At 43.0% G+C, this 24,413-nt stretch overlaps 1 protein-coding gene across 4 annotated transcripts in view; it reads left to right on the top strand.

Annotated features, from left to right (window-relative positions):
* Positions 1 to 1,893: 1,893 nt before the first annotated feature.
* The window catches only part of INPP5K (inositol polyphosphate-5-phosphatase K), a 31,916-nt gene continuing 9,396 nt past the window's right edge, over positions 1,894 to 24,413 (top strand). Inside the window, exons 1-10 of one of the 4 annotated variants that reach the window (XM_074974227.1) lie at positions 1,894 to 2,107; positions 2,820 to 2,894; positions 8,955 to 9,062; positions 10,256 to 10,364; positions 13,218 to 13,334; positions 13,693 to 13,868; positions 17,268 to 17,379; positions 18,035 to 18,144; positions 21,659 to 21,685; positions 23,619 to 23,811. In XM_074974227.1, the coding sequence (XP_074830328.1) occupies positions 2,881 to 2,894; positions 8,955 to 9,062; positions 10,256 to 10,364; positions 13,218 to 13,334; positions 13,693 to 13,868; positions 17,268 to 17,379; positions 18,035 to 18,144; positions 21,659 to 21,685; positions 23,619 to 23,811 (966 nt within the window). In that variant the 5' untranslated portion in view covers positions 1,894 to 2,107; positions 2,820 to 2,880. Of the gene's footprint in view, positions 2,108 to 2,816; positions 2,895 to 8,474; positions 8,765 to 8,954; positions 9,063 to 10,255; positions 10,365 to 13,217; positions 13,335 to 13,692; positions 13,869 to 17,267; positions 17,380 to 18,034; positions 18,145 to 21,658; positions 21,686 to 23,618; positions 23,812 to 24,413 lie in introns of those variants that run through there. The other 3 variants (XM_074974226.1, XM_074974224.1, XM_074974225.1) reach the window with 3 other exon arrangements.

Raw genomic sequence — 24,413 nt, 5'->3', positions numbered from 1 at the left:
CGGCTCCAGTGTTCTTTGCAGCCCCAAGCAGCAAAAAAACCAACTTGCTGTCAAATGGGGAGGCAGAATTCTGCCCGCCGAACACAGAGGCGGAGTGATGGTGTGGCCGCCGAATTGCTGCCAGCGACCGAAGAAGAGTTGCGTCCCCGCCGCCGAATTCCCGCCGAGAGTGGATTGCTGCCCCAGAGCCCGATGTCCTGCTGCCCTTTACATTTGCTGCCCCAGGCACCTGCTTGGTTCGCTGGTGCCTGGAGCCGGCCCTGAGGGCAGTGCAAGCTCTTCCTGTCTATTTTAAATGGAGAAATATGCTGCCAAGCCATGATTCCCAGCTGGGGTGGAGGCTCTTGGTGGGGACTAAAGCCCTTCCTCTCTAGTCTGCCTATGGCTCCTGCACTGTGCTGTGCTGACAGAAGCTGTGTTTTTCAGGAGGACTAACAAGCAGAGTTTGTAATGCAGAAAAATACTACAGTGGTCTTCCTACACCACTTCTGCCCTCTGTCACTGTAGGCTTGTTCTATTCTCCTCAGTGTGGCTTGGACTGTGGGGGCTATCTGGACTCCCTGAGACCAGCAGCCCATCTAGCCCCCAGTCCTCTGTGGATAGGAGCTGTTGCTAGTTGTGGCAGAGGAAGGGAGCAGTTTGAGCCCCTGGACTAGGGTGACCAGATGTCCTGATTTTATAGGGCAGTCCTGATTTTGGGGGCTTTTTCTTATATAGCACCTATTATCTCCCCACACTCTGTTCTGACTTTTTACACTTGCTGTCTGGTCATCCTACCCTGGACCCTTGTACCAATATCCGCTGGCTGTAGTGGGGGTGGAGAGACTTGCAATCCTTGCTGTCAAGTGGCAGAGAGTTCTGCAAGCTACTCCCCCCGTCATGTGCACGGAGGGTGACTAGATGTCCCAATTTTATAGGTACAGTCCTGATACTTGGAGATTTTTCTTATATAGGTGCCTATTACCCCCCACACTCTCTCTTGATTTTTCCTATTTGCCCACCTCAGGGTGACCAGATAGCAAACTACGGCCCGTGGGCAACATCCGGCCCCAGGACACTCCTGCCTGGCCCCTGAGCTCCTGGCCCGGGAGGCCATCCCCCGCAGGCTCAGCGCAGTGCTCTGGGCGGTCGGGCAGCGCAGTTGCAGAGCTGCAGCAGCTGTAGCGCCACCAGTGCTCCAGGCAGCGTGGGAAGGGGGCAGGGGCGTTCAGGGGTCGGGGCTGTCAGAGCAGGGAAGAGGGGGGTTGGGGGGGCAGTCAGGAAGCGGCAGGGGTTTGGGTGGGGCGGCAGGGGCCAGTCAAGGGAAGGGGGTGTGTGGATGCAGCGGGGTCCTGGGGGGTCCCTCAGGGAACAGATTTCAGAGTAGCAGCACAAAAAGAAAAGGAGGACTTGTGGCACCTTAGAGACTAACCAATTTATTTGAGCATGAGCTTTCGTGAGCTACAGCTGAAGCGAGCTTATGCTCCCATAAGTTGGCTGGTCTCTGAGGTGCCACACGTCCTCCTGCTCTTTCAGGGACCAGAGGCGTTGGATGGGGCAGGGGCCCGGGGGGCTCTCAGGGGCCCAGAAGCAGGGCGGTCGGATGGGGGCGGGGTCCGCGCCTGGCTGTTTGGGGGGGCACACTCCCTTAACCGGCCCTCTGTACAATTTTGGAAACCCGCTGTGACGCTCAGGCCAAAAGGTTTGCCCGCCCCGTCCACCTCCGTTTGTGTCACCTGATCTTCACTCCCCCCGCTCTGCACGGACCCCACCCGCGCCCGTCTTCAGGGAAGCCCGCCCCTCACCTTCCCATTGGCAGACAGCGGCCCCCCCCCCGCCGTCACGTGGGCCTATCGGCGCAGGGTGGGGGAGGTGGGCAGGGCCCATCGCAGGCCGCGTTGCCATGAGCGACACCGCCCTGAGGCGATCCGGGGCGCGAGCCCCGCCCACCGGTGCGGCGGGTCGAAGGCCGAGCTGGCCTGAAAGCGTCCGACCGGGGCGGCTGTCGCTGCGCCCCGCTGCCGGGGATCAGGCGCCCGGACAGGCCCGGCCTTGGCACAGGGCGCCCTCCCCACAAGGGACTTGGCCCCGCCGCTCGAGAAGGGCCGACGGCGTCGGGACCCCCCGGGTGTGTGTGGGGAGCAGCGGGCTAGGGACCATCCCCCTGGGTGTGTGCGGGGGGGAGCAGCGGGCTAGGGCCTCTCCCCCCCCCCGGGGGGGAGGAGGTGAGCGGAGGGGGGAGCAGTGGGCTGGGAACCCTTCCCCCCCCCCCCGTAGGGTGCGGGGCGGGGAGCAGCGGGCGGACTAGGAAGTAAACCCTTAGGTGTGTGAGCTGGGGGTGTGTGGAGAGGCTAGGGAACACCCCTGTCTGAGCATGTAGGGATGTGGTGTGGGGGCCTGCGAATGACGCTCATTTCCCCCCCCAAGTACTTGGGGGGTGTGGCCTGTGGATGACCCCCCCCCTCCCATCTCCCATGCATGCAGGTGGCCTGGGGACAACTGTCCCCCTGGGTGTGTATATACCTTGGGGGAAGTGATACTCTCTGTGTGTGGGGGGGGAGGAGGTATTACTCAGGGACACCCCCATGTAAATAAATACATATATTTGGGTATTCGGGGGGGATGCAGTGCCTCAGGGCCTCCCCTCTGGTATACTGTTGGGGGGGAGGGTTGGGGCCCAGGGATACCTCTTCTTTTGTATATGTATGTGTAAGGAAGGGGACCCAACTCCCTTTTTTGTTTGTGAGAGGGCATACTGGGATCCCACTGGGCTGTTAGTTCCTGGCACTCATCCTGTTGACATACCCATTTCCTGACAAGAGCTCCTACTTTCTCAGCAGGTCTTTGGGGTGGGTGAGGATTGAACCCAGGGGCCCGGCCTAGCCAATTGATTTAGAGATCATGAAGAATCTCAGGTAAGTGAGTTTTGGATTGGGCTCCAGAATTTGGGGATTGTGACAAAGTGGGAATTTTTTTGTATTATTTTTGTGAAGTATCTGTGTGCCTGAGTTTCCCCCTACTTTGCATTGCTTCTCAGTGCGGGGTGGGGAGAAGAATTGTTTGCTCTCCGGGTAGTCTAAGCCGCGGGTTGCCAGTACAAAATTAGGTCGGGATAACTATGTTGCTCAGGGGTGTGACAAATCCCCATGAGCAGTGCAATCAGATCGACCTAATCCCCATCCCTAATCTCGATCAATGGGAGAATTCTGTAGTTGACGTAGCTATCACCTCTTGGGAGATGGATTACCTGCGCCACTGGAAACCTCTCCAGTTGGCATCGGTAGAGTCTACATTGAAGTGCTACAGTGGCCCAACTGCTGTGGTTTAAGTTTAGGCATACCCTGAGGAAGAAAGTCAGAGAGAACTAGAGCCTGAAAATGGAGTTCACTACAGCTTGACTGGTCAATTGTGACTTGACCAGAATGGACTGTGCTTTAACTTTTATTTCTTTGTACTAACCTAAGGACTCTGAATGCTGTGTTCTGTTTGGGTTGTGACTGCAAATACTGGCTGGGTTGCATTCGTCTCAGAAGAGTATACAAGTCTCTATCGGGAGTCTATCTTGGTTAGATTTTCTGAGCAGAGCTCAAAGTGTAAAGCAGGAATGCTGGAACCTAGTCACTCAATCTAGGATGTGGTGAGCCTGTGTGGCCTACCCTGAAGGAAGAGTGGGACCACTTGGGGGTCTGGCACCCTAAAGAGGCTCCTCCAAGAGACTGTTTAAAAACTGTGGATCTGTGACAGGGGTCATCTTCTTTCTTTCACCCATTATCTTCCTCTGTCTTCATGCACTTTGTTGAGCCAGCTCTTCCAGGCTTCAGGGGGTGGTGTATGTTTGTGTTCTGAAGACCTCCCACATTCATACTAGTTGCTGTTTCACTGCAGAAAACTGCTTAGTTTTATGCAGCAGCTACAATATTAGTGGATATTACTAATGGAGCTTAGTGGTTTGTGTCAGCAGTGAGAATTAACCTTATGACTGTAGTAATATATGGACCTGCTATTCCCCTTCCTAGAGAAGAGATTAGATCTCATGACCTGCTGAAATCCATGATTAGATCTTTTTTAAAAAAAATAAAAGCCCTTGAAAGTTTATATAATGGCTTGTAATTACTGAAGCATGTAATGACTGTCCCAGCTCATTAGCAAGGAGTTATACTAATTACCAACTTTGCATAGTCACATGGAGTAAAGAAGAAAAGCTGATTTTCTACTTTTTAAACTTTGGAACTGGTCATTTCAGACAGTAGAACAGAACATTGTTTGACTATTTAACAGGTTTTTTTCTAATTAAAAAAGGCCTGTTTCTTAATTTTTAATGTAGAGAGTGAAATCTGCTGTACTTGTTTAGATACAGAACAACATACCAGAAACCAAAATTCTTCCCTTCACTGGCAAATACAAAGGGAAAGAGTTTAAATGAGTCTGACTTTATTTTTGCTACAGGCCAGTATTTTTAACATAATGGCTTCTGGGGGGATAAATTGTGATGTCACAAGCACTGGACTGTGGACTTGCCAGTGAATGGAGAAAGCTTCTGTTTACAAACCACTATGGGTAATTGGCAGTAATAGACAAAGAAATACAGAAAATGGGTGTAAAACTTAAATTGGGACTTGACTAAGATATTAAGCTCTCTGTAAAGTTTCTCAGATATGTTCTCTTCCCTCTGAACCAAGCAACTGAGGCACTTTAAGGAAGTGTATGATTTCCATTTGCTAGTCTTTTCAGGAGAAAAGCTAGGGCACCAATGACTGCTTATGTGATCTTAGAGGAAATCCCTTATTAATATATAAATAAAATAATTGTTTTTTAAAAAACCCTCACAATTTGATCTCTGTAGACATATTAAGGGGAAATAAAGGAAATTGTAGTTACTAGAAATAAATCAAATGAAGATAAGGCGACATAGGTTGTGGAAAAGTTTTGCTAAACTGCACTGTTTGTCTACAGCTGTGAGGAAGGCACTATTGCAATAAATATTTCTAACTCAGTTTCTTCAAAGAAGCACTGTTCAGTGTTGGAAGTTCATATAGATTCGTAGATTTTTTTTTTTTATTTTATTTTATATTTTTTTTAAGGCTAGAAAGGACCATTGTGATCGTCTATGGTTTTCAAGCTTTTTTTCATTTGCAGATCCCTAAAAAATTTCAAATGGAAATGTGGCTCCCTTTGAAAATCTAGTCTGTGGATCCCAGTCTAAAAAACACTGGTCTAGTCTGACCTCCTGCACAACCCAGGCCAGAGAACTTCCCTGTATTAATTCCTCTTTCAAATCTAACATCTGTGTTTGAATTAGAGCAGATCTTTTAGAAAAAGAATCTAATCTTGATTTAAAACTTTCCAGTGATGGAGAATCCAACATAGCCCTTAATAAGTTGTTCCAATGATTAGTTACCCTCACTGTTAAAAGTTTGCACCTTATTTCTAGTCTGAATTTGTCTTCATCTTTTAGGTATTGAGTCTTGTTATACCTTTGTCTGCTAGATTGAAGAGCCCTCTATTATCAAATTTCTGTTCCCACTGTAGGTACTGATAGACTGTGATCAAGTCACTCCTCCTCCTCTTTGACAAACTAAGATATTATAACTCCTTGAATTTGTTGCTATAAGGCATGTTTTCCAAACCTTTAATCGTGCTTGTGGTTCTTCTCTGGACCATCTTCAGTTTTTCGTCATCCTTGTGGACATCAGAACCAGTGTCAAACACAGAGGTAACATAATCTCCCTACTCCAACTCAGTAGTCCCCTGTTTATACATCCAGCAATTGTATTAACCTTTTGCTACAGTGTTGCCCTGAAAGCTCGTGTTTAGCTGATTGTCTACTCTGACCCCTCAAGTCTTTTTCGTAGTCACTGCTTCTCAGGGTAGAGATCCCCCATCCTGCAAGTATGGCCTACATTCTAGATATATAACCTTACATTTGGCAATATTAAAATGTACATTGTTTGCCTTCATGTAGCTTGCCAAGTGATGCAGATCACTCTGTATCAGTGGCCTATTCTCTTCATTATAACCATTTCATATCATATGCAGACATTATCAGAAATTATTTTGCCTTTTTCCAAGTCATTGATAAAGATGTTAACTAGGGCCAAGGACCAATCCCTGCAAGACTACACTAGAAATACATCAGCTGCTTGATGATTCCCCTTTCATAATTACGTTCTAAGATCTGTCAGTTATCTAGTTTTTAATCAATGTAATGTGTGCCATGTTGATTTTGTATCGTTCTAGTTTATTAATCAAGATATTGTGCAGTCCCAAGTAAATGCATTACAGAAGTCTAAATATATTACAGCAACTTTATTACCTTTGTCAACCAAACTTGTAATCTAATCAAAAAATATCAAGTTGTTTGCCTAGACCTATTTTCCATAAACCATGTTGATTGACGTTAATTATATTACCCTTGGTTAATAAAGAATTAAAGAAGTCTCATATCATCCATTCCATTTTTTTTTTTTTTTGCCTAGGATCGATGTCAAGTTGACAGCCCTGTATCCAAGATCCTCCTATTTACCCCTTTTAAATATTGGCACAACATTAGCTTTCTTCCAATCTTCTGGAACTTATTGTAAATCAGCATTATGCAGAAAGCATGCTTGGGAAGGGCTCATTTGTGGGGAATACCCTGCCCAGTGATCCAAATGTCTAGAATAGGGTTCTCCTGGCTTGAACAGTGTTCTGACACGCTAGGTGCTTGGATCACTATGATGGTAAGATGATAGAAAAATAGAGTACCTTGAGTAGCTTCCTTATTTTGCAAGACAATTTACTTGTGATGTCAGTCGGGTGAAGATCTTATCATACCTACTCACTGTGATTGTTGAGGATCAGTTAATATTGGTAGGGAGTTATAAAGTGCTAAGCGTTTATAGAGAATTATACACAGTCCATTGGGTTTGCCTAATGCCTTGTGGTGCTATGCTGTTTGCATTCTGTTTCTATAGCTATACATTCACTACTCTGAAATTTGTCCTACAGTTGTAGCTCATGAGAATGCTTAAACCTCAATGTTTGATTTGGTTTTACCTCTCATGTTCTCATTTTTTTTGGTGTGGATCCTGAGGCTGTCAGCCCTTTTCCTCTCTTGTTTAGCGACATCATGGAATTCAATTTTCCTCAATATTTGCTGATATTTTCCCCTTGAGCTTTCATATTCAATAGTTTTTTGGCTTTGTATCTTCACTGCCATCTGGCTTTCCTTCTGAATGCTAATTTGGAGAGTTTTCTCAGGTAATCCATCTCTTCCATAGTAGAGGGTGGACTGTAGTATATATGAAAGGCCCATCACTTACTGCGGTATCAGATTATTTTACTGTACCTTCTGGCTAACTTCAGTATAACATTTCAAAGGGAAACTTGTGAGGAAAGATATTCCAGTGGTTAGGGCACTACCCTAAGAGTAAGGAGATACAGGTTCAATTCCCTGCTTTTTCCAAAGATTTCCTGTGTGATCTCAGTCTTTCTGTACTCCAGTTGCAAAATGGGAATAATAATACAGTAGAATCACAGAATTCTGAACACCAGAGTTACGCACTGACCAGTCAACCACGCACCTCATTTGGAACCAGAAGTATGCAATCAGGCAGCAGCAGAGAAAAAAGAGAGGCAAATACAATACAGTACTAAATTCCTTTTAAAAATAAAGGGAAAGCAGCATTTTTCTTGTGTATAGTAAACTTTCAAAGCTGTATTGAGTCAATGTTCAGTTGTAAATTTTTGAAAGAACAACCATAACATTTTGTTCAAAGTTATGAACATTTCAGAGTTATGAACAACCTTCATTCCTGAGGTTTTTGTAACTCTGAGGTTCTACTGTATTGCCTTGCATCGCAGAGATGTTGTGAGGATAATTACATTAAAGATTGTAAGTTATTCAGATACTTTGGTAATGGATGCTGTCTGTGAACCTAAGGTAGGTGGAAATTAGCAGCTTAGTATTTTAAAGACCACCTGCAATATAAAAATATTGAATAATCCTTTCTCAGAAAACTGTACAGTATTAGATACTGTTTGAAAAGTTAGGTGGCAGGTCTGTGCTTTTGGAACCCCTCATCAGAAGCTCTAGGATCCTTGTGGCTTTTTATGCTGTACTCAGATAAAATTGAGTAGTGCACATGCCTGGAAGTTGGAGATTACATTTCTTCTAACAGCTGATAGAAACATGTGATTCAAATCACATCAGCAATAAATTCTCTTAAACCTCAAGCTCTTAACAGAGTTAAATCTGTTAGGAAGAAATGGTTTAGTATGTGAGGTGGGGCAGGACTCATCAGCTTTTATCAGAAGCAGTAGGGTGTGACTGATCTTAATGCTGTATTTCTTTTTGCTTTACTGCAGATGCACCTATACGTTTTTGCTAGGAATAATGCTGAATTTCACAAGAGTTAAAACTTGAGCTGAAAAACGCTGTGTGTGTGCCACTGAGGGTTTTCCTGTACTCAGGATTTGAAGGGTAATGTGGCTGGCACTTTGGAGTATAGTTTTGCTGCTCTTTTGCCCAGATGGCGTCCTTGAATAGTGAAGATGCGCTTCAGGATTCGTCATCCCTCTCCCTGTTTGATTTAGAAAGCCTGCACCCCTTCCGCAGTCGCTCTGCAAGTTTCAGCAGTACAGGGTCCAGTGGTCGCTTACAGCTCCGACAACGAGTGGCACAACTCATGGCTTGTGTGGAGGACATCAGCTCAGATGATGAGATTCATGAGGAAGTGTCTCGCACACTAGATGAGGCTTTCCTGATTTGGGGGAAAAAGCTGAAAGACAAGTGCCAAGAGTTCAGGTTTCATTCTCTGATTGGCGAGTTGTTAAATTTTTGTGTAGCTAGTAAATAGCTTTTATGATAGTTTTCAATTTGTCATTATTTGTAAATCTTGGTTTTTTTCCACATATGGGAGTTTTGTAGTGGAAAATTGGATCCTCCTGTGCTCACCAGTTTAGACTTCAATTTTGTCTTATTTTTTTATATGTAGACTGCACTTGGTAACCTGGAATGTGGGCACAGCTTCTCCTCCTCCTGATGTCACTGGCTTACTTCAGCTCAGTTCACAGGGACCGAGTATGGATATGTATGTTATTGGGTAGGTATACGATAAATGATGCCGTGGTCAGTTTTCTGCACATTTACTGCCAAAATTTTGTTTTTCAGTAAGTACCCAGTTCTTCTGAACAGCCATAATTACTGTGACGGTTGTGAAAGGTGAAGCGTTGGATCATAGTATCACTAAATGCAGAAGTCCAAAGGCTGGGGGCTAGTGACTTCGAATAGAAATTAGGAACATATTGTGATGAACTGTCTGCTTGTTTCCCCAGCTCCCATCTTGCATCTTTTTATGTAGCAGAACTACAGGCCTTAGGTGCCCTGATACAAGCTCACCTTCTCAAATATCTACAAGTTTTAAAAATTCTTACCTCGCTGGCAGTTGTACCAAGGGGACCCAAGTGTTAGAGCAGAATCTTCCTTGCCTATTGTGTCAGTAAAGGGGGGAGATTTGGTAGCAGCCTTCAATTACCTGAAGGGGGGTTCCAAAGAGGATGGAGCTAGGCTGTTCAGTGGTGACAGATGACAGAACAAGAAGCAATGGTCTCAAGTTGCAATGGTGGAGTTCTAGGTTGGATATTAGGAAACACTATTTCACTAGGAGGGTGGTGAAGCAGTGGAATGGGTTACCTAGGGAGGTGGTGGAATCTCCTTCCTTAGAGGTTTTAAAGGCTTCCTTAGAAGTTTGACAAAGCCTTGGCTGGGATGATTTAGTTGGTGTTGGTCCTGCTTTGAGCAGAGAATTGGACTAGGTGACCTCCTGAGGTCTCTTCCAACCCTAATATTCTATGATTCTAAGGGGTTTCTGTCTTTGCCTCAGTCACCCCATGGCAGTGCCAGTGGGGTTCTGATCTGTCAGATCACCCTGTAGTCAACCCAGCCCCTTCTCTTTCCTTCAGCTAAGTTGCAGCAACACCTTATAATGGTATCATTTGTCACTCCACCTTCTGTCACCCTGCATTTGTCATGAATTTTGACAGGGAGCATAGGTCAGGGCTCTGGTTAAGACTCTGTAACTTTCCTGTTTTGAAAGTTAGCACCACACATAGGTTACACTGCCTATTGTATCATGCATTGGTAAGAATAAGAAACGTTATAACTGCTTTTAGGAAAGTCTATTAGGATGTCATGATGTTAATCTTACCTGTTTGTGCTCCTAAAATTTATGAGGACTCTGTCAAAAGTATGGATTAGATTGAGCCCAGCATAGATGAGTAACCCTGTTGTATTCAGTTTACAGGAGGTAAACTCCAAGATCCTAAATTTCCTTTCTGACTTGGCATTTGATGATCCGTGGAGCATTTTCTTCATGACCGTATTCTCTCCTTTGGGTTATATCAAGGTAACTTCTCAATTCTATAAATGGCTAGCACCCTTCATTCATTATTTTTTCTCTCCAAAGTCTGATTACTGTGGGTAACGGGCATACCTGGGCAACTGATACTGAGTATTTTTGTACAGATGCTGATAGTTATCTCTATACGCAAGTCTTTCCGTTAGACGTGTAACCTGCTGGCTTGTTGGCACAGGCACTTTCCGAAGTATTCTTCCCTAATGTTGGCACTCTTAGTTTTAGCAATAAGATTTGGATCTGTGGCGTTTCAGTGCTAGTTTTGAATAGCTGGGAGTAATGACATTTTTTGACAATAAATTTTCTATTTCTAGGTACTTATATGGTTCCCATTACCATAGTGTCAGAGTCATAGAACCCCATGCAAATGAGCATCCCCAGTAATATAGTTCATGTTCCAGAGAGAGTAAATTCCTAAAGGAACAGAGTAATGAAGAAGTTTACCTCAGGTTTTGCTGTACATGAATGGATTTAATTAGAGTATAGTGTTTGAGGCCACAGTAGGACTATTTCTCTTTTGTCTCTGGAATATTTCCTTCCTCTGTGCATCCACTGGGATCTGTAATATAATTGCTGCTAATATAGTCTACTGAGGCATCTGCTTTCATTATAGCCATCTCAAGGAATGACATTGCTTTTGATGGTGCTTGGTAAGATTTTTATTAGCTGTAAAATGAGTGGAAATAAACTGCTTAAATATGAAAAAGAAATGCAGTGAATTCACTATTCAGAAGACCTGTTCTTCTTGACATTCTGAAGAAGTATCTAGAATTTCATAATGAAAGCTTGGGTCACATGGCTATATGTAATCAATGAATTCAGTGAAAGCGACCTTAAAATGTGGTCAGGCTTTATGAAGAGAAATTTTTAGGCCACTTATGCACCATATATTTAATTAAGAAGATTTAAAAGACTGCAGTTGATGTATTTTGTTATCTGATAGTTCCAAACAGAATGGAATTAGCACTGAAATTCAGATATTTAGGCTGAGTCTTGTGTCTAATGTTCCTAAGAGAACTTCATTATGTACTTACTGGGAAATTATGGTTTTCAACTCCATAAGGATTCTCTTTAGACAAATTTCTGGAAATAAATGGAATCTCAACTCATCTTAAAATAGAAATAGTGCCTTATTTGCCTCGTGGGCATCATAGCTTTAGTAACATTCAGTAAACTAAATCTTCCTTGCAGGAGTAAGGGTATTTGCATTGCTCATAGTCAGTTCTGCAGATGCCTAGCATTACAGACCCGTCGGCTAGAGGTTGAGCTTTTTAAATAGCATTTGTAACCATCCTGCGATGCTGGGATGCGGGGGCAGTTGGCAAAACTTATTCTTGACTTAACTCCAGCTGCGTATGGTCTCAGATTCTGAGTGAAATGACATGATTTGTTCCATCTAAGCATGAGTATTGTTACAGATAGTAGCTGTAGGCTAGTGAGGCAGAAAAAAATTAATTTTTTGGCCTTTGAAAACTGTCATTTTTCATACAATTAGTGTTCTGAGGTCAGGCTATGCCTATACTAGGGGCTTCTGCAAGTATAGCTGTATTAGTCAGGTCTGAAGGGGTCTGATCCCTGACCAATACAGCTGTGCTGGTACAAAAACCTAGTGCAGGGGCAGTTATTTCAGCAAAACTGTTTTTGCTGGTATAGCTTGTTTTGCTTGGGGAAATGGTTTTAGATGCAGCTTTGCCGGTAAAAGCTGTGCCCATGCTTAGGGTATGTCTACACTGCCCATGTTACAGCACGACCGTGACAGCACCGCTGCGTGGACAGTGTAGACACACTTTATGGCCGGGGAGCTCCCCTGGTGATTTAAAAAAAAACCAAACCCCACCCTGAATGAGAGGTGGTAGTTTTATAGCCAGGAGTGTAGCTCCTGGCGATAAAGCACTGTCTATACTGGTGCTTTTCAGCGCTAAAACTTTTGTCACTCGGGGGCATGTTTTTTCACACCCTTGAATGACTAAGTTTTTATTGCTGAAAGTGGCAGTGTAGACACAGCTTTAGGAGTGCTTTGCAAGTATTGTCTATATTATGACCGCACTTCTAATAGACATAGCTCCAGTTTCACACTTGGAAACGGCGTGAAAAGGGGAGACATTGCGGGGTCAGGATGCAGGGATTAGATATTCACAGAGTTTAGTAACATGAAACACTTGACGTGGACTAACGAAAAATACCAACTCAAGAAAAATATTTTGCCCTTCAGAGTTGTCTGTTTGAATCTCTAAATTGTGAACTCTTTGGAATGGAGATTTCAAAAGTGACTAGTGATGCTGGGTGTGTCAATTCTTGGTGTCCATTTTGAGATGCACTTATGGGCCCTGCCTTTTAGAAAGTGCTGAGCACCCAACCTTTAAAGGTCCACATGAACTATTTCTCTGCTGATTATTTCAGCAGAAACATTGTTAAATGTTCGTACCTTCTTAGGTGCCAAAAGCTCCAAACCTCCAGTTTCCCTCTGATGTGTTCTACAATACAATTAGGCATTTTCAGCACAAAATTCTACAATACATTTGAAAATTAAAATTTTAGAGACAGCATTGTATTTACTTTCAATTTAAGTAACAAGGAATACTGTACTGATCAGTTTAATATTAAATTCAACAAAATAACTCCCTTTTTAAATTTGAGATTACCTTAGAATTTCCAGTCAGTGGCCTTTTCAGAAGCTCTTCAGTATGTGCTTTGCCATAAACTTTAGGTCAGACTTGCTGTAGGGAATATGCAACCTTGGGTGTGGCATTCTCCAACTAAAGGCCCAGGGAGCAGACTCCAGTATTTGTGGTATCCCAAGTACTCCATGTAACCTGACTGTGACCTTTTTCTCATCTTTTGCAGCTCTCATCCATTCGAATGCAGGGACTCCTTCTGCTGGTCTTTGTGAAGCATGCCCATATCCCCTTCATACGGGACATTCACACTCACTACACGCGCACAGGCCTTTATGGATATTGGGTAAAGGATATCTGAGAGCTGGTGGCATGGTTTACTGCATGACTACATGATGCGGATTTCTTGGGGAGCTTTTTGGTTTATTTGGCAATATAGATTCTTCCCCCACCCCCGGGCCAGAAGGGATAGGTATGATCATGTAGTATGACCTCCTGCATAACACAGGCCACAGAATTTCACCAGTTTATTGGCTGAGAGATTTCTGAATGATAGATATTGAATATTGCTTTTGTAAATTTAAAACAAAACCAAAATATTTATTCCTTAATAGCACTGTTTGAAATTACATATGTTGTAGCAATGGATAAATTTGCAGCTGTTGACCATAACTTCAAAGGGCGCTGTTATTTCTCCACTTCAGGGGAACAAAGGAGGAGTCACCATTCGCATGTCCCTCTATGGTCATTCGATCTGCTTCATGAACTGTCATTTGCCTGCTCACATTGAGAATGCTGAGCAACGACTGGATGACTTTGAGAAAATTCTGGAAATGCAGCAGTTTGAAGATGAGAATGTGCCAAATATTCTAGACCACGAGTGAGTGTTACACCCAAGTACTAGTGCACCATTTCTGAGATAATAGTGTCTGTCATAGGTTCATTCCACAACATTCTTTTAAATAGAGATTTGTCTGAGGATTTCTTCCACATGTCACACTTTTACTTTAAATGTCTCTTCAGTGGATGTGTTCCTTGAATTCAAATGGAAAGAGCTGGAAAAGATCTCCTGGAGGTCTGAGGCTTGTACTGCAGGATTGTACTCTCTGCTAATCTCAAGTAGTATTGAGTTAGCTAGTTAGAGTAATGTAAAAAGAAAAGGAGGACTTGTGGCACCTTAGAGACTAACCAATTTATTTGAGCATGAGCTTTCGTGAGCTACAGCTCACTTCATCGGATGCATACTGTGGAAATTGCAGAAGACATTATATACACAGACACTAGTTTTCTAGTGGTTGGAGCCTTTAGAAGATAAAACCCATATATGCTGGAGATTCTCCTTTCTCTTTGTGAGTAGAGAGTATGTTGCTGCATTTTTGCAATTTTATCTACCTAAATGGATTTGTTAGAACATCTACTGATGGAGCCTCCATCCATCAGTTCTTGGCAAGTTATTTTATTACTTAATTGCCCTGAGTGTTATACTCTCTCTCAGATTTCTAACCTAAATATTCCACTATCTGTTTCAGGCCACTAGTCTGGTTTTTACTTTTTAATTTTACAGGAATTACTTAAAATGCTTTAAAGAGTAAAAGTAAGAGTTCATCATCATCCCTGTACCCCCCCCCCCCCCATGGAGTGGTGTTAACGGCCACTTCAACTTGAATAGTTCCTTGAAATATTTCAGAGTAACAGCCGTGTTAGTCTGTATTCGTAAAAAGAAAAGGAGTACTTGTGGCACCTTAGAGACTAACCAGTTTATTTGAGCATGAGCTTTCGTGAGCTACAGCTCACTTCATCGGATGCATAGCATATCGTGGAAAGGTCTTCTGCAGTTTCCACGATATGCTATGCATCCGATGAAGTGAGCTGTAGCTCACGAAAGCTCATGCTCAAATAAACTGGTTAGTCTCTAAGGTGCCACAAGTACTCCTTTTCTTTTTTCTTTTTCCTTGAAATATGTTAACTGTTTATGCTAAACAGTCTTTCACATTGTGTTTGTGTGACACACTGAGGGCTTGTGTTTAAGTGTCGACACAGCCTTGTTGCTAAAAGTCAGCTTGTGTGAACGCTCTCTGTCAATAAGTGCTGACAAAATACTTCCAGCCCCACTAGCAGCGTTCACGCTGCCACTTGCATCAGCAAAACTTTTGTCTTTCACGAGCAGGGGAGGGCTTTTTTTAAGTACCCGTGAAAGACAAAACTTTTGTTGACAAATGTCACAGTGTAGACAAGCCCTGAGTACATTTCCCAGACCTGAAGAAGAGCTCTGTGTAAGTTCAAAAGCTTGTCTCTCACCAACAGAAGTTGGTCCAATAAAAGATACAACCTCAGCCACTTTGTCTTTCTAATATCCTGGGACCAAGATGGCTACAACAACAATGCATATAGGAAAATATTTTGTAATTTAAAAAAATTCCCATTATCTGTAGTGCAGTGCACCAAAATATAAGTATTTCACATTTCAGTCATTTGATATCTCTCCTTCTCTGGGTACTGACCCACTGAAGTGCCCCAACCCTATATTAAAAAAACCTAATAAATTAGCTGTCATTCAGTAAAGTATTAGGACGTTCCCTAGCAGGGCAAAACCTTAAATATGGAACTGAGAAGTGAAAGGAAAAGGCTCATTTCCGTGCTTCTTTTGTATTGTGTTCAACATTGTCGATAACCTACTCCTAGAGGATTTCATTTCCCATCTCCAACAAATTAAAAAAAGCAATATGTACCCCAGGTTCATCAAAATTGCACTATAGTGCAAAACCTTAACAGTGTCTGAAGATGTCCTGGTATCAACAGATTGATACCACTTATTATCACATACACCGGCCATTTGGAGGTTACTCTGCCTCAGTATTGTTGAGGGTGCCATTAAACTTGCAGTCTAGCACAAAATGTTGATGACACTGGAGGATTGGCATAGGTTGTGAGTGACCGGCGGGCTTGGGTAGGCCCTTGGCTGGCCCATCCCTTCTGCCTGGGGCCTGCTGCCCTTCCCCTGCTGGAGCCTAGAGTGGCGCCTCCCCCCCCCCCCCCCAGCTTTGGAGCACCTGGCGAGCAGGCAGGCAGGCAGCTGAGTGTGCCTCACTCCCACCCTGGAGCGCTGGGTGAACTGGCAGCACAGCCCCGAGCGCCGGGTGGGTGGGTAGTGTGAGCACTGGCTCCAGCCGCCCGGGGTCCCTGGCTGCAGGCCGGCCTCCACTAGCCTTAGCCTGGGGCAAGGGCACCAGAGCCATCCCAAAAGTGTGTGGGGCGGGGGGGCCCCCCGCCCGAGGTGGAGGCAAAGGCAGACAGTTGTCTGGAGCTCTCCCTGACCTGGTTCTGGCCAGGGGGAGGGGGACCTCAGAGCTACAGCCCAGCCATGATAAGAGCTGGGCAGGCAGCTGTAGGGAGCTGCAGCTGACCCTCTGCCAGCCTGAGGTGTGGTGGGCTGAGAGCAACCCCGTGCCCTTGTTCCTGCCCCTGGGCTTCCTGCCCCCTCCCCTGGGGCAGGTGGAGGGTCTGTGGCTCCTCACAGCTGCCCACTTGTGGCTCTCACCGTGGCTGGGCTGCAGCTCCAAGTTCCCCACTTCCACCCCCAGCTGGAGCTGGGTCGGGGTGAGCTGCACGCGGGCAGCTGTGTGGAGTTGTGGACCCTCCCTGTGTCTCGGGCGGCTGGGGAACCTGGGGGATGGGGACTCGGGCTGGGGGCTGCCCAGGCAGGTGGAGGGTCTGCCACGGCTCCCCACAGCTGCCCAGGCTCCCCAGCCACACACACACAGAGTTCTGGTGCCACTGGTCTGGGGCTGGGCCACCTGGGAAAGAAGAGCTGTGGGCCTGACAGGAAGCAGGAAGGGGCCTGGGAGTGGAGTGTGGACGGGGCCACAGAGGCAGTTTGGGTAGGCTGAGCCTTCCCCTGCCTCTGATACCTGCTGCCCATGAGTATTGGTACCTGTTGAAAATTGAAAGTATAGGCCTTGTGGAGTGCTGGAGTTTGTTGTGTAGTAGGCAATGTTGAACGTGTCAAGGAATATAGGAAACTTTCCCTTTAATTTTGATTACCATTCCTTTAAAGTTTTGGACTGGTGGATATGGCGTTCTGTAACCTTAACTGTCACTAAATGAAGATTTTGTTTGTGGTGTTTAGATTAGAAGTATAGAAAAGTATCTAAGCAATGGAATAAGGTATAGTAATCTCGTCCTATCTTCATGATTTCCACCCCACACACACTCGCACACAGAGGTATCTGTAGCTTTATAGGAAACCATGAACACTTACTGCCTTTTTTTTTTTTTATAGCATTCTTTTCTGGTTTGGAGATCTCAACTTCCGGATAGCAGATTATGGAATACATTTTATCCGAGAGTCAATAAGCAATAGCCGATACAATCTACTATGGGAAAAGGACCAGGTATCGTCCCTTTTTAATGTTCTTCTGGTTCTAGTCCTGACACATACTAAAGAATAGCTTACATTGGCGCTTCTGCTCTCTCATCTTCTGTCAAAGTTCCTACAGGGACTACAGGGTCCCTTGTTCAGAGAGGCTGAACTTAAGAGTCGCTTTGAGTTCCCACTGTTATTCTTAACTCTTTCCCTACTGGGACTGGTATAGCTGTGAAGTCTTTCTTTTCAGTCTTAAATATTACCTACTTAACTTATATATATATATTTGTTGCTCTGTTTCATTCTGACTTGGGTGCAGTGCTGACTGAAGATTTCAGTGAACTTTACTGGCTTGTAAATTGTCCTATTGTCTCTGTCTCTCTCCGCATCCCCAAGAGGTCATTTAAACTACTAGTGGGCTGGCCCTAGCACATTTGCATTTCCAGAATAACTGTTGCAGTATTTCTAGAAAGGTTAGTTTAAAGGCTCTAGCAGTAGCAAAGGAGCCCCTATGCATTTTGTTTGGAAGATGTGTTGCAGTGTGTAAAAAAATTTTGAATCCTTTTTAGAAGATGCTTTCTCATCTCCTTCATGAATGATTCTTTAATCTCTGATTTTAAACGTTATCTTTACAGGTTGCCCTTTATAACACATTGTTTATAACATTTGTTTTATTTCTGCAGTTAAATATGGCAAAAAAGAAGGAAGCTTTTCTCCAGGAATTTATAGAGGGTCCCTTGCAGTTTAAACCCACTTACAAGTTCGACCTTCACTCTGACGTGTATGACACAAGGTAAAAAGCACAATATATTGTGTTCAGTCAGGGAACGGTCTGAGATAAGCCTTGTGCCTTAGTAAATATCAGTCTGATCAACTAAACAGGCCTAGATTTGTCCCAGATTGCTAGTTCACTATCCTGGGCAGTGGGTGAACTCTGGGTTCGGGGAGGCCACACCCCTCCTGCCAGAGCCCAGAGCAGCAACCTCCATGCAGCCACCTCACCCCCAGCTGGCCCTGGACTGCCTGAGTGCCCCCAGTCCCAGAGTGCCAGGCAGGTGTTGCGGCCCCAGCACTGGAGCACCGAGGAGGTGGGCAGGTGGTGTGCCCCCTTTAGCCCCAGAGCACTGGGTGGGCAGCGTACCCTGTTAATCAGCCTCAAAGCACAGGCCAGCCCCCATTAGCCCCAGCCATGGGGGGATAAGAGCCCCCCACAGCACAGCACCAGGAAGCAGGAAGGGGCCTGGGGGTGGACTGTGGGTGGGGCCACGCAAGGCTGTTTATGGAGGCTCAGCCTTCCATGGCCTTTGATATCTGTCCCCCATGTTGACTATGAGGCTGTTAGACCTATTAGTTTATCTGGGTCATTCAATGGGCAATGCTGAATAAATGAACTCTTCTGGCTGAAGAGATCTGTTTCCATGTTACAGGAGGGGAATGGGAATGGCAATGTGGGTCTGAGCTTGTATTTGGAAGGGCTAAATGGACAATGCAGGCACCAAATCTTTTTATTCAAAAGCATTGTCTTCAGGGGCCCAACTTTGTTTTTTAATAAAAGAATACCCTGTGGGTTGATACACTCATATTTTGAACCCATTTTCTTATTTCTTAAGAAAAAAAGCTAAACACATTTTGTTTTATCTGAATGTGAAAACTGATTTTCATTACTTCATAAGAACATAACGAATTACTATCATCATCCTGTCTCTTGGAATGGCCTATACCAGATACTTCAGAGGAAAATTCAAGAAACCTCAGAGCACAAAGCTATGAAATGCTTTCTCTGTGGGCAGGTTATCTTCCTAAACCCCATAATTTAGTGGCTGACTCTTGCTAAAACATGAATTCATATCCCATTTAAAAAAAACAGAAGTGCCTTATCTAATACAACCGTGGATGTTTCTGTTACCCATATAAGAACATACAAATGGCCCTACTGGGTCAGACCAAAGGTCCATCTAGCCCAGTATCCTGTCTTCCGACAATGGCCAGTGCCAGGTGCCCCAGAGGGAATGAGCAGAACAGGGAATCATCAAGTGATCCATCCCCTGTCGCTCATTCCCAGCTTCTGGCAAACAGAGATGAGGGACACCATTCCTGCCCATCCTGGCTAATAGCCATTGATGGACCTATCCTTCATGAATTTATCTAGTTCTTTTTTGAACCCTGTTAAGGTCTTCGCCTTCACAACATCCTCTGGCAAGGAGTGCCACAGGTCGACGTACATTGTGTGAAGAAATACTTCCTTTTATATTTTAAACCTGCTGCCTATTAATTTCATTTGGTGACCCCTAGTTCTTGTGTTATGAGAAGTAGTAAACAACACTTCCTTATCTACTTTCTTTACACCAGTCATGATTTTATAAATCTCTAATCCTTTCATGAAGCCCTCTAAGATATTGGCTTCAGTGGCATCCTGTGGCTGAGTTCCACAGTTTAATTATGTATGTTTTCCTTTTATCAGTTTTAAATTTTCTGCCTTTCAATTTAATTGACTGTCCCTTTGATTTTGTATAATGAGAAGATAAGATAAATAGGAGCTCCTGGTTTATCTTGCCTACACCATTCAGTCTGTGTATTTCTGTCATGTCCTGTTGTCTTCGTCTCCTCTCTAAACTAAACAATCCCAATTTTTTCTACCCTCACCATCAGAATTCTCTCCATACCTGTAATCATCTGTTGCCTTTCTCTGCCCCTCTTCTATTTCTACTATACTTTGTGAGATAGTTATCAGAGCTCAATATGGCATTCATAGATACAATTTTTAAGGTCAGAAGAGGGTCACTGTGATCATTTAATCTGACCTGCATGACACATGCCATAGAACTCCATCCAACCAGTAATTCCTGAATCGAGCCCCGTAATTTATGGTTGAACTACAGTATGGCTTCTAGAAAGACATCAAGTCTTGATTGAAAGACTTCAAGTTGATCACATTCCTTGGTGAGCTATTCTAATGGTTGATTACACACAGCTACACTTAAAATAAATTTAACATACTTTCCTATTTGAATTTTTGTAGCATCAGCCTCTAAATCTGGTTATACCTTTGAAGGCATTACACTGATTTATGTAATGGCTTTGTAATATTTGTGGTATTTTTCTCACTCATTTTTTATACATGAAAACTCTTTTTCTGCTGTTAGACTTTTGCCACACTATGACCAAGTTGTCCCCCCAGTGGTCTAGAACCCATTAAGGTTTATGAGTAGTTTATATTATTCCTTGCAATGTACATTACCTTGCATTTGTTAACATTACATTTTATCTGCCTTTTTGTTGCCTGTTCATCTAGCTTTGTTGGATCTTTTTGTAGTTCGTTACCCGTCTCTAGGTTTGACTAACCAAAATAATTGTCATCAGCACGTTTTGACACCGTTTACCCACTTTTCCAGATTAATATATGAAACATTGGACATAGTACAGAACATTGGAACTTTCCTCAGTTGAAAATCCTATTTTCCTTTTCTTAGCCAGTTTCTATCTTTGTAAGATTGTTCAGCATGCCAAAAAGTCTGATCACTTAACTTCGTTAAAGCCCAAACTAGGCCTATAAACTGTCATCAGAGACTAATGTTGCCTTGCAAAGTTCTGGGGGGAAACAAATGGCCTGATGTTTTAAATAAATGAATATATGATACTTCACATTTGCAGTCCATTATTTTCCTGGACTTCTGGGACACCACAGGGAAGCTTTTAGTTGCTTTAAATCAATGGCGCTCAACCTTTCCAGACTATTGTACCCCTTTCAGGAGTCTGATTTGTCTTGCATACCCCCCCAAGTTTCCTCTAACTTAAAAACTGCTTGCTTACAAAATCAGACATAAAAATACAAAAGTGTCACAGCACATTGTTAACTGGAAAATTGCTTACTTTCTCATTTTTACCATATAATTATAAAATAAATCAATTGAAACATAATATTATTCTTACATTTCAGTGTATAATATATAGAGCAGTATAAACAAGTTGTCTGTATGAAATTTTAGTTTGTACTGCCTTCGCTAGTGCTTTTTATGTAGCCTATTGTAAAACTAGGCAAATATCTAGATGAGTTGATGTACCTCCCGGAAGACCGCTGCATACCCACAGGGGTATGCATACCCCTGGTTGAAAACCACTGCTTTAAATCATCCATAAAGGTATGTTTGAAACAACTTTTTAAATAAAGATTGTAAAATATTTAATCTGTGAATTTAATTTGTTTCCAAATTGCTTTATTATTTACAAGATCTGCAGGGCACATTGCAATGGAGAAATTAGCTCCTGACCATCAGGAGTCTTATACTTATCTTTATTTTTATTTTCAGGGGGCAGAAGACACTGTTTTGGTTTAAGTAAGAAGACGACTCTCTGGCTTTCTTAGATTGTAGATATTGCAGAATCAAAACAAGGCTCAGAGATTTTGATTTGATTCTTGTGAAATATTTGAAAATCAGACTTCTGATTTTCTGCAGGAATTTCCTGAATCTAATTGAAAGTTGTAGCATCTTCTTCTCTGCTGTAGCACGTCAAGAGAATCACTGAGACTAATCTTAATTTATTAGTCTGGACTGAAAGCAGTGGGCTTTTTACCTGAGCATGAACAGATAGCAGTAGTGTAACCTGCTTTAAAATTCGGTAACCAACAAATATAAGTAATTGTGCAACTTGAGAAACCTTGACACAGTAATGTGGCATTAGTTTGTTAAATATGAATATCATGAACTCTCTCTTTGTAACTCAAGTTACTTCATTTAAACACCTCTAATGTGTGCATTCAATTTCTGTTAATATTAATGCAGGTTTTTTGATTCACCTGAGGTGGGGGACAGGCAGACATTTTTGCATTCTGAGTATGTTCACAAAGGATGCTTTAAACCACTATCTTTCAATGGATTGGTATATTTTATATTGTTCTGGATAGTGGTATATATGTTCTGAGCTTCCCTTCTCTATCTGGTTATTCCATATCATCAGATAAAGGAAACAGTGTATTAACTTTGTATTCAGGCTCTTCATTTTCATATTGCCTTGCACAGCAGAGCAGACATATTGCAGCTTTTAAAGATTTCTGTCAGTTTGTATTTCTACTGGAATACATGGGATTGGTTCCCTCATGTGTACATTTACTTAATCACTTAAAATCCTTCCATTTCTCATTTAAGGTGAGTCAGACCTGCATGTAGGGAGGGGAAAGGGTGCTGAATTTAATCTGAGCAGTACCTCTGGTTTATAGTAGTTTGTTGAAAATTGTCAAACTGACAGTTTTCCTTATGCATCATGCTCCTTTAACTCTTGTAATTCAATTAAATGCAATGCATTCTAATTCCTCTTCCATAGGATATGATCTTTTCTCCATTTCACTGTGAAGTGATATATCCATAAAGAGGACTGTTGCTTTAAAGTCATCTTCCCATCACAGAGAGAATCCGGAAAGGCTCGTGTCTTCTCTTTTTGTTGATATATGGTATAAAAGGAAACTCCAAACCATAGTGGTTGCAGTTTTGACATGACACGTGGTTGCAGGCTACTTAGATGCAAGAATCTACTGCCTGTAGGCAAACTTTCCTCTACTAGACGTTATAAAGCATTTTATTAGGAAAAAGCTTGTGTACTAAGTATAGAAATTATGCTATCATTATAACACACTGGAGTAGCTTGGCAGAATCCATTGCTGTCTCTCTTCTACGTAACAGGTGATAATAGTATGGAAAAACTACTAGCTACATAATTAGCATCAGTGAAGCTGTCCAGATGGCTATTAATACAAAATTATTCCTGTTCTTTAAAAAATATTGGAACCAAGAATATATAAAAAATACTCAACGTGTGACACAGATCAGCAAAAGGCAGGAAATGTCTGATGGGTGCTATACCCTACCCAAGGATGGCCATTGGCTTGAGGTCAGGACAGTTTCTGCATTAACTGTAGATTCTTGCATGTTCTTGGAGTGAATTCTAGGAGAAAGCATCATTTCCTGTATGAAACTGACTGACTAATCCATTCCCACACCCTTTTTCATTTTATTTCTTTCCAGTTAGAGGGACCCATGAAAGCTGATCTCTTACAGTGAAGTTCAATTGAATTTAATAAACCATGGGTCTGGCTGTAATGCATGCTAGAGCAGAGTTGTAAAATGAAGTTGAGATCTGATTGCTTTGAATGTTGTAATAATTTTTTACAATTTTGGATCAACTTTGAATAGATGTTATATAGTTACATAACACTGTAGCTTTTGGCCACTGTTTTTTCTTCTCCTTTCATCCACTCTGCTCATACTCTTGTAGTGGGAAGAAACGGAAGCCAGCATGGACAGATCGAATTCTTTGGAGGGTGAAGAATCTCTCCCAGCATCCATCAGAGGATGGAGATTTGTGTGAAGGAGAGCAGACAATCTCTGTGACTCTGAATAACTATATCAGTCACATGAGCTATGGCATCAGTGATCACAAACCTGTTACAGGAACCTTCGGGCTTCAGGTATTGTCCCATTTTTATAATTTTGGAGCAAATATCTCCTCATTAAGAAATGGTAATCTTAAAGGCAAAACTAAAATTAATCCTAATTTACGGAATTTATTTCTCTGAATCTTTTTATGTAAGTCATAAGCAGAAATGTGACAAACACAACAAGATGAAGCCCTGCTGTTTGCAGTCTCAGATATTTTCTTCTGGATTACAAAATTTGTTTGCACTGGCTTTTTTTACAAATGAGCAAAGACTTCTTCATCCTCAGACTTTTAGGCTCATGACTCAGGTTGAGAATTTCTCTTCCTTAATGGCTTCCTCTTCCTGAGAGGCAAGTCACACAGAGTGAGGTAGGTATTTCAGGGATTCTAGACCTGTTGTTAGGCCTTTGCTCCTGATTATAATCATAGAAATGTAGATCTGAGAAGGACCTCAAGTGGTCATCTAGTCCATCACTCCACATTCAGGCAGGATTAAGTATACCTAGACCAACCCTGACAGGTGTTTATCTATCCTGGTCTCAACAGTGATGGGGGTTCTACATCCTCTGTAGTAGGTAACCCGAGTGCTTAACTATCCTTTTAGTTAGAAAGCTTTTCCTGATATCCAACCTA

This window comes from Natator depressus, chromosome 17 (genome assembly GCF_965152275.1).
Source record: "Natator depressus isolate rNatDep1 chromosome 17, rNatDep2.hap1, whole genome shotgun sequence".
Lineage (NCBI taxonomy): Eukaryota > Metazoa > Chordata > Testudines > Cheloniidae > Natator > Natator depressus.
Note: the sequence above shows the minus strand (reverse complement) of the source record. Positions and strands in the feature narration are given on the sequence as shown.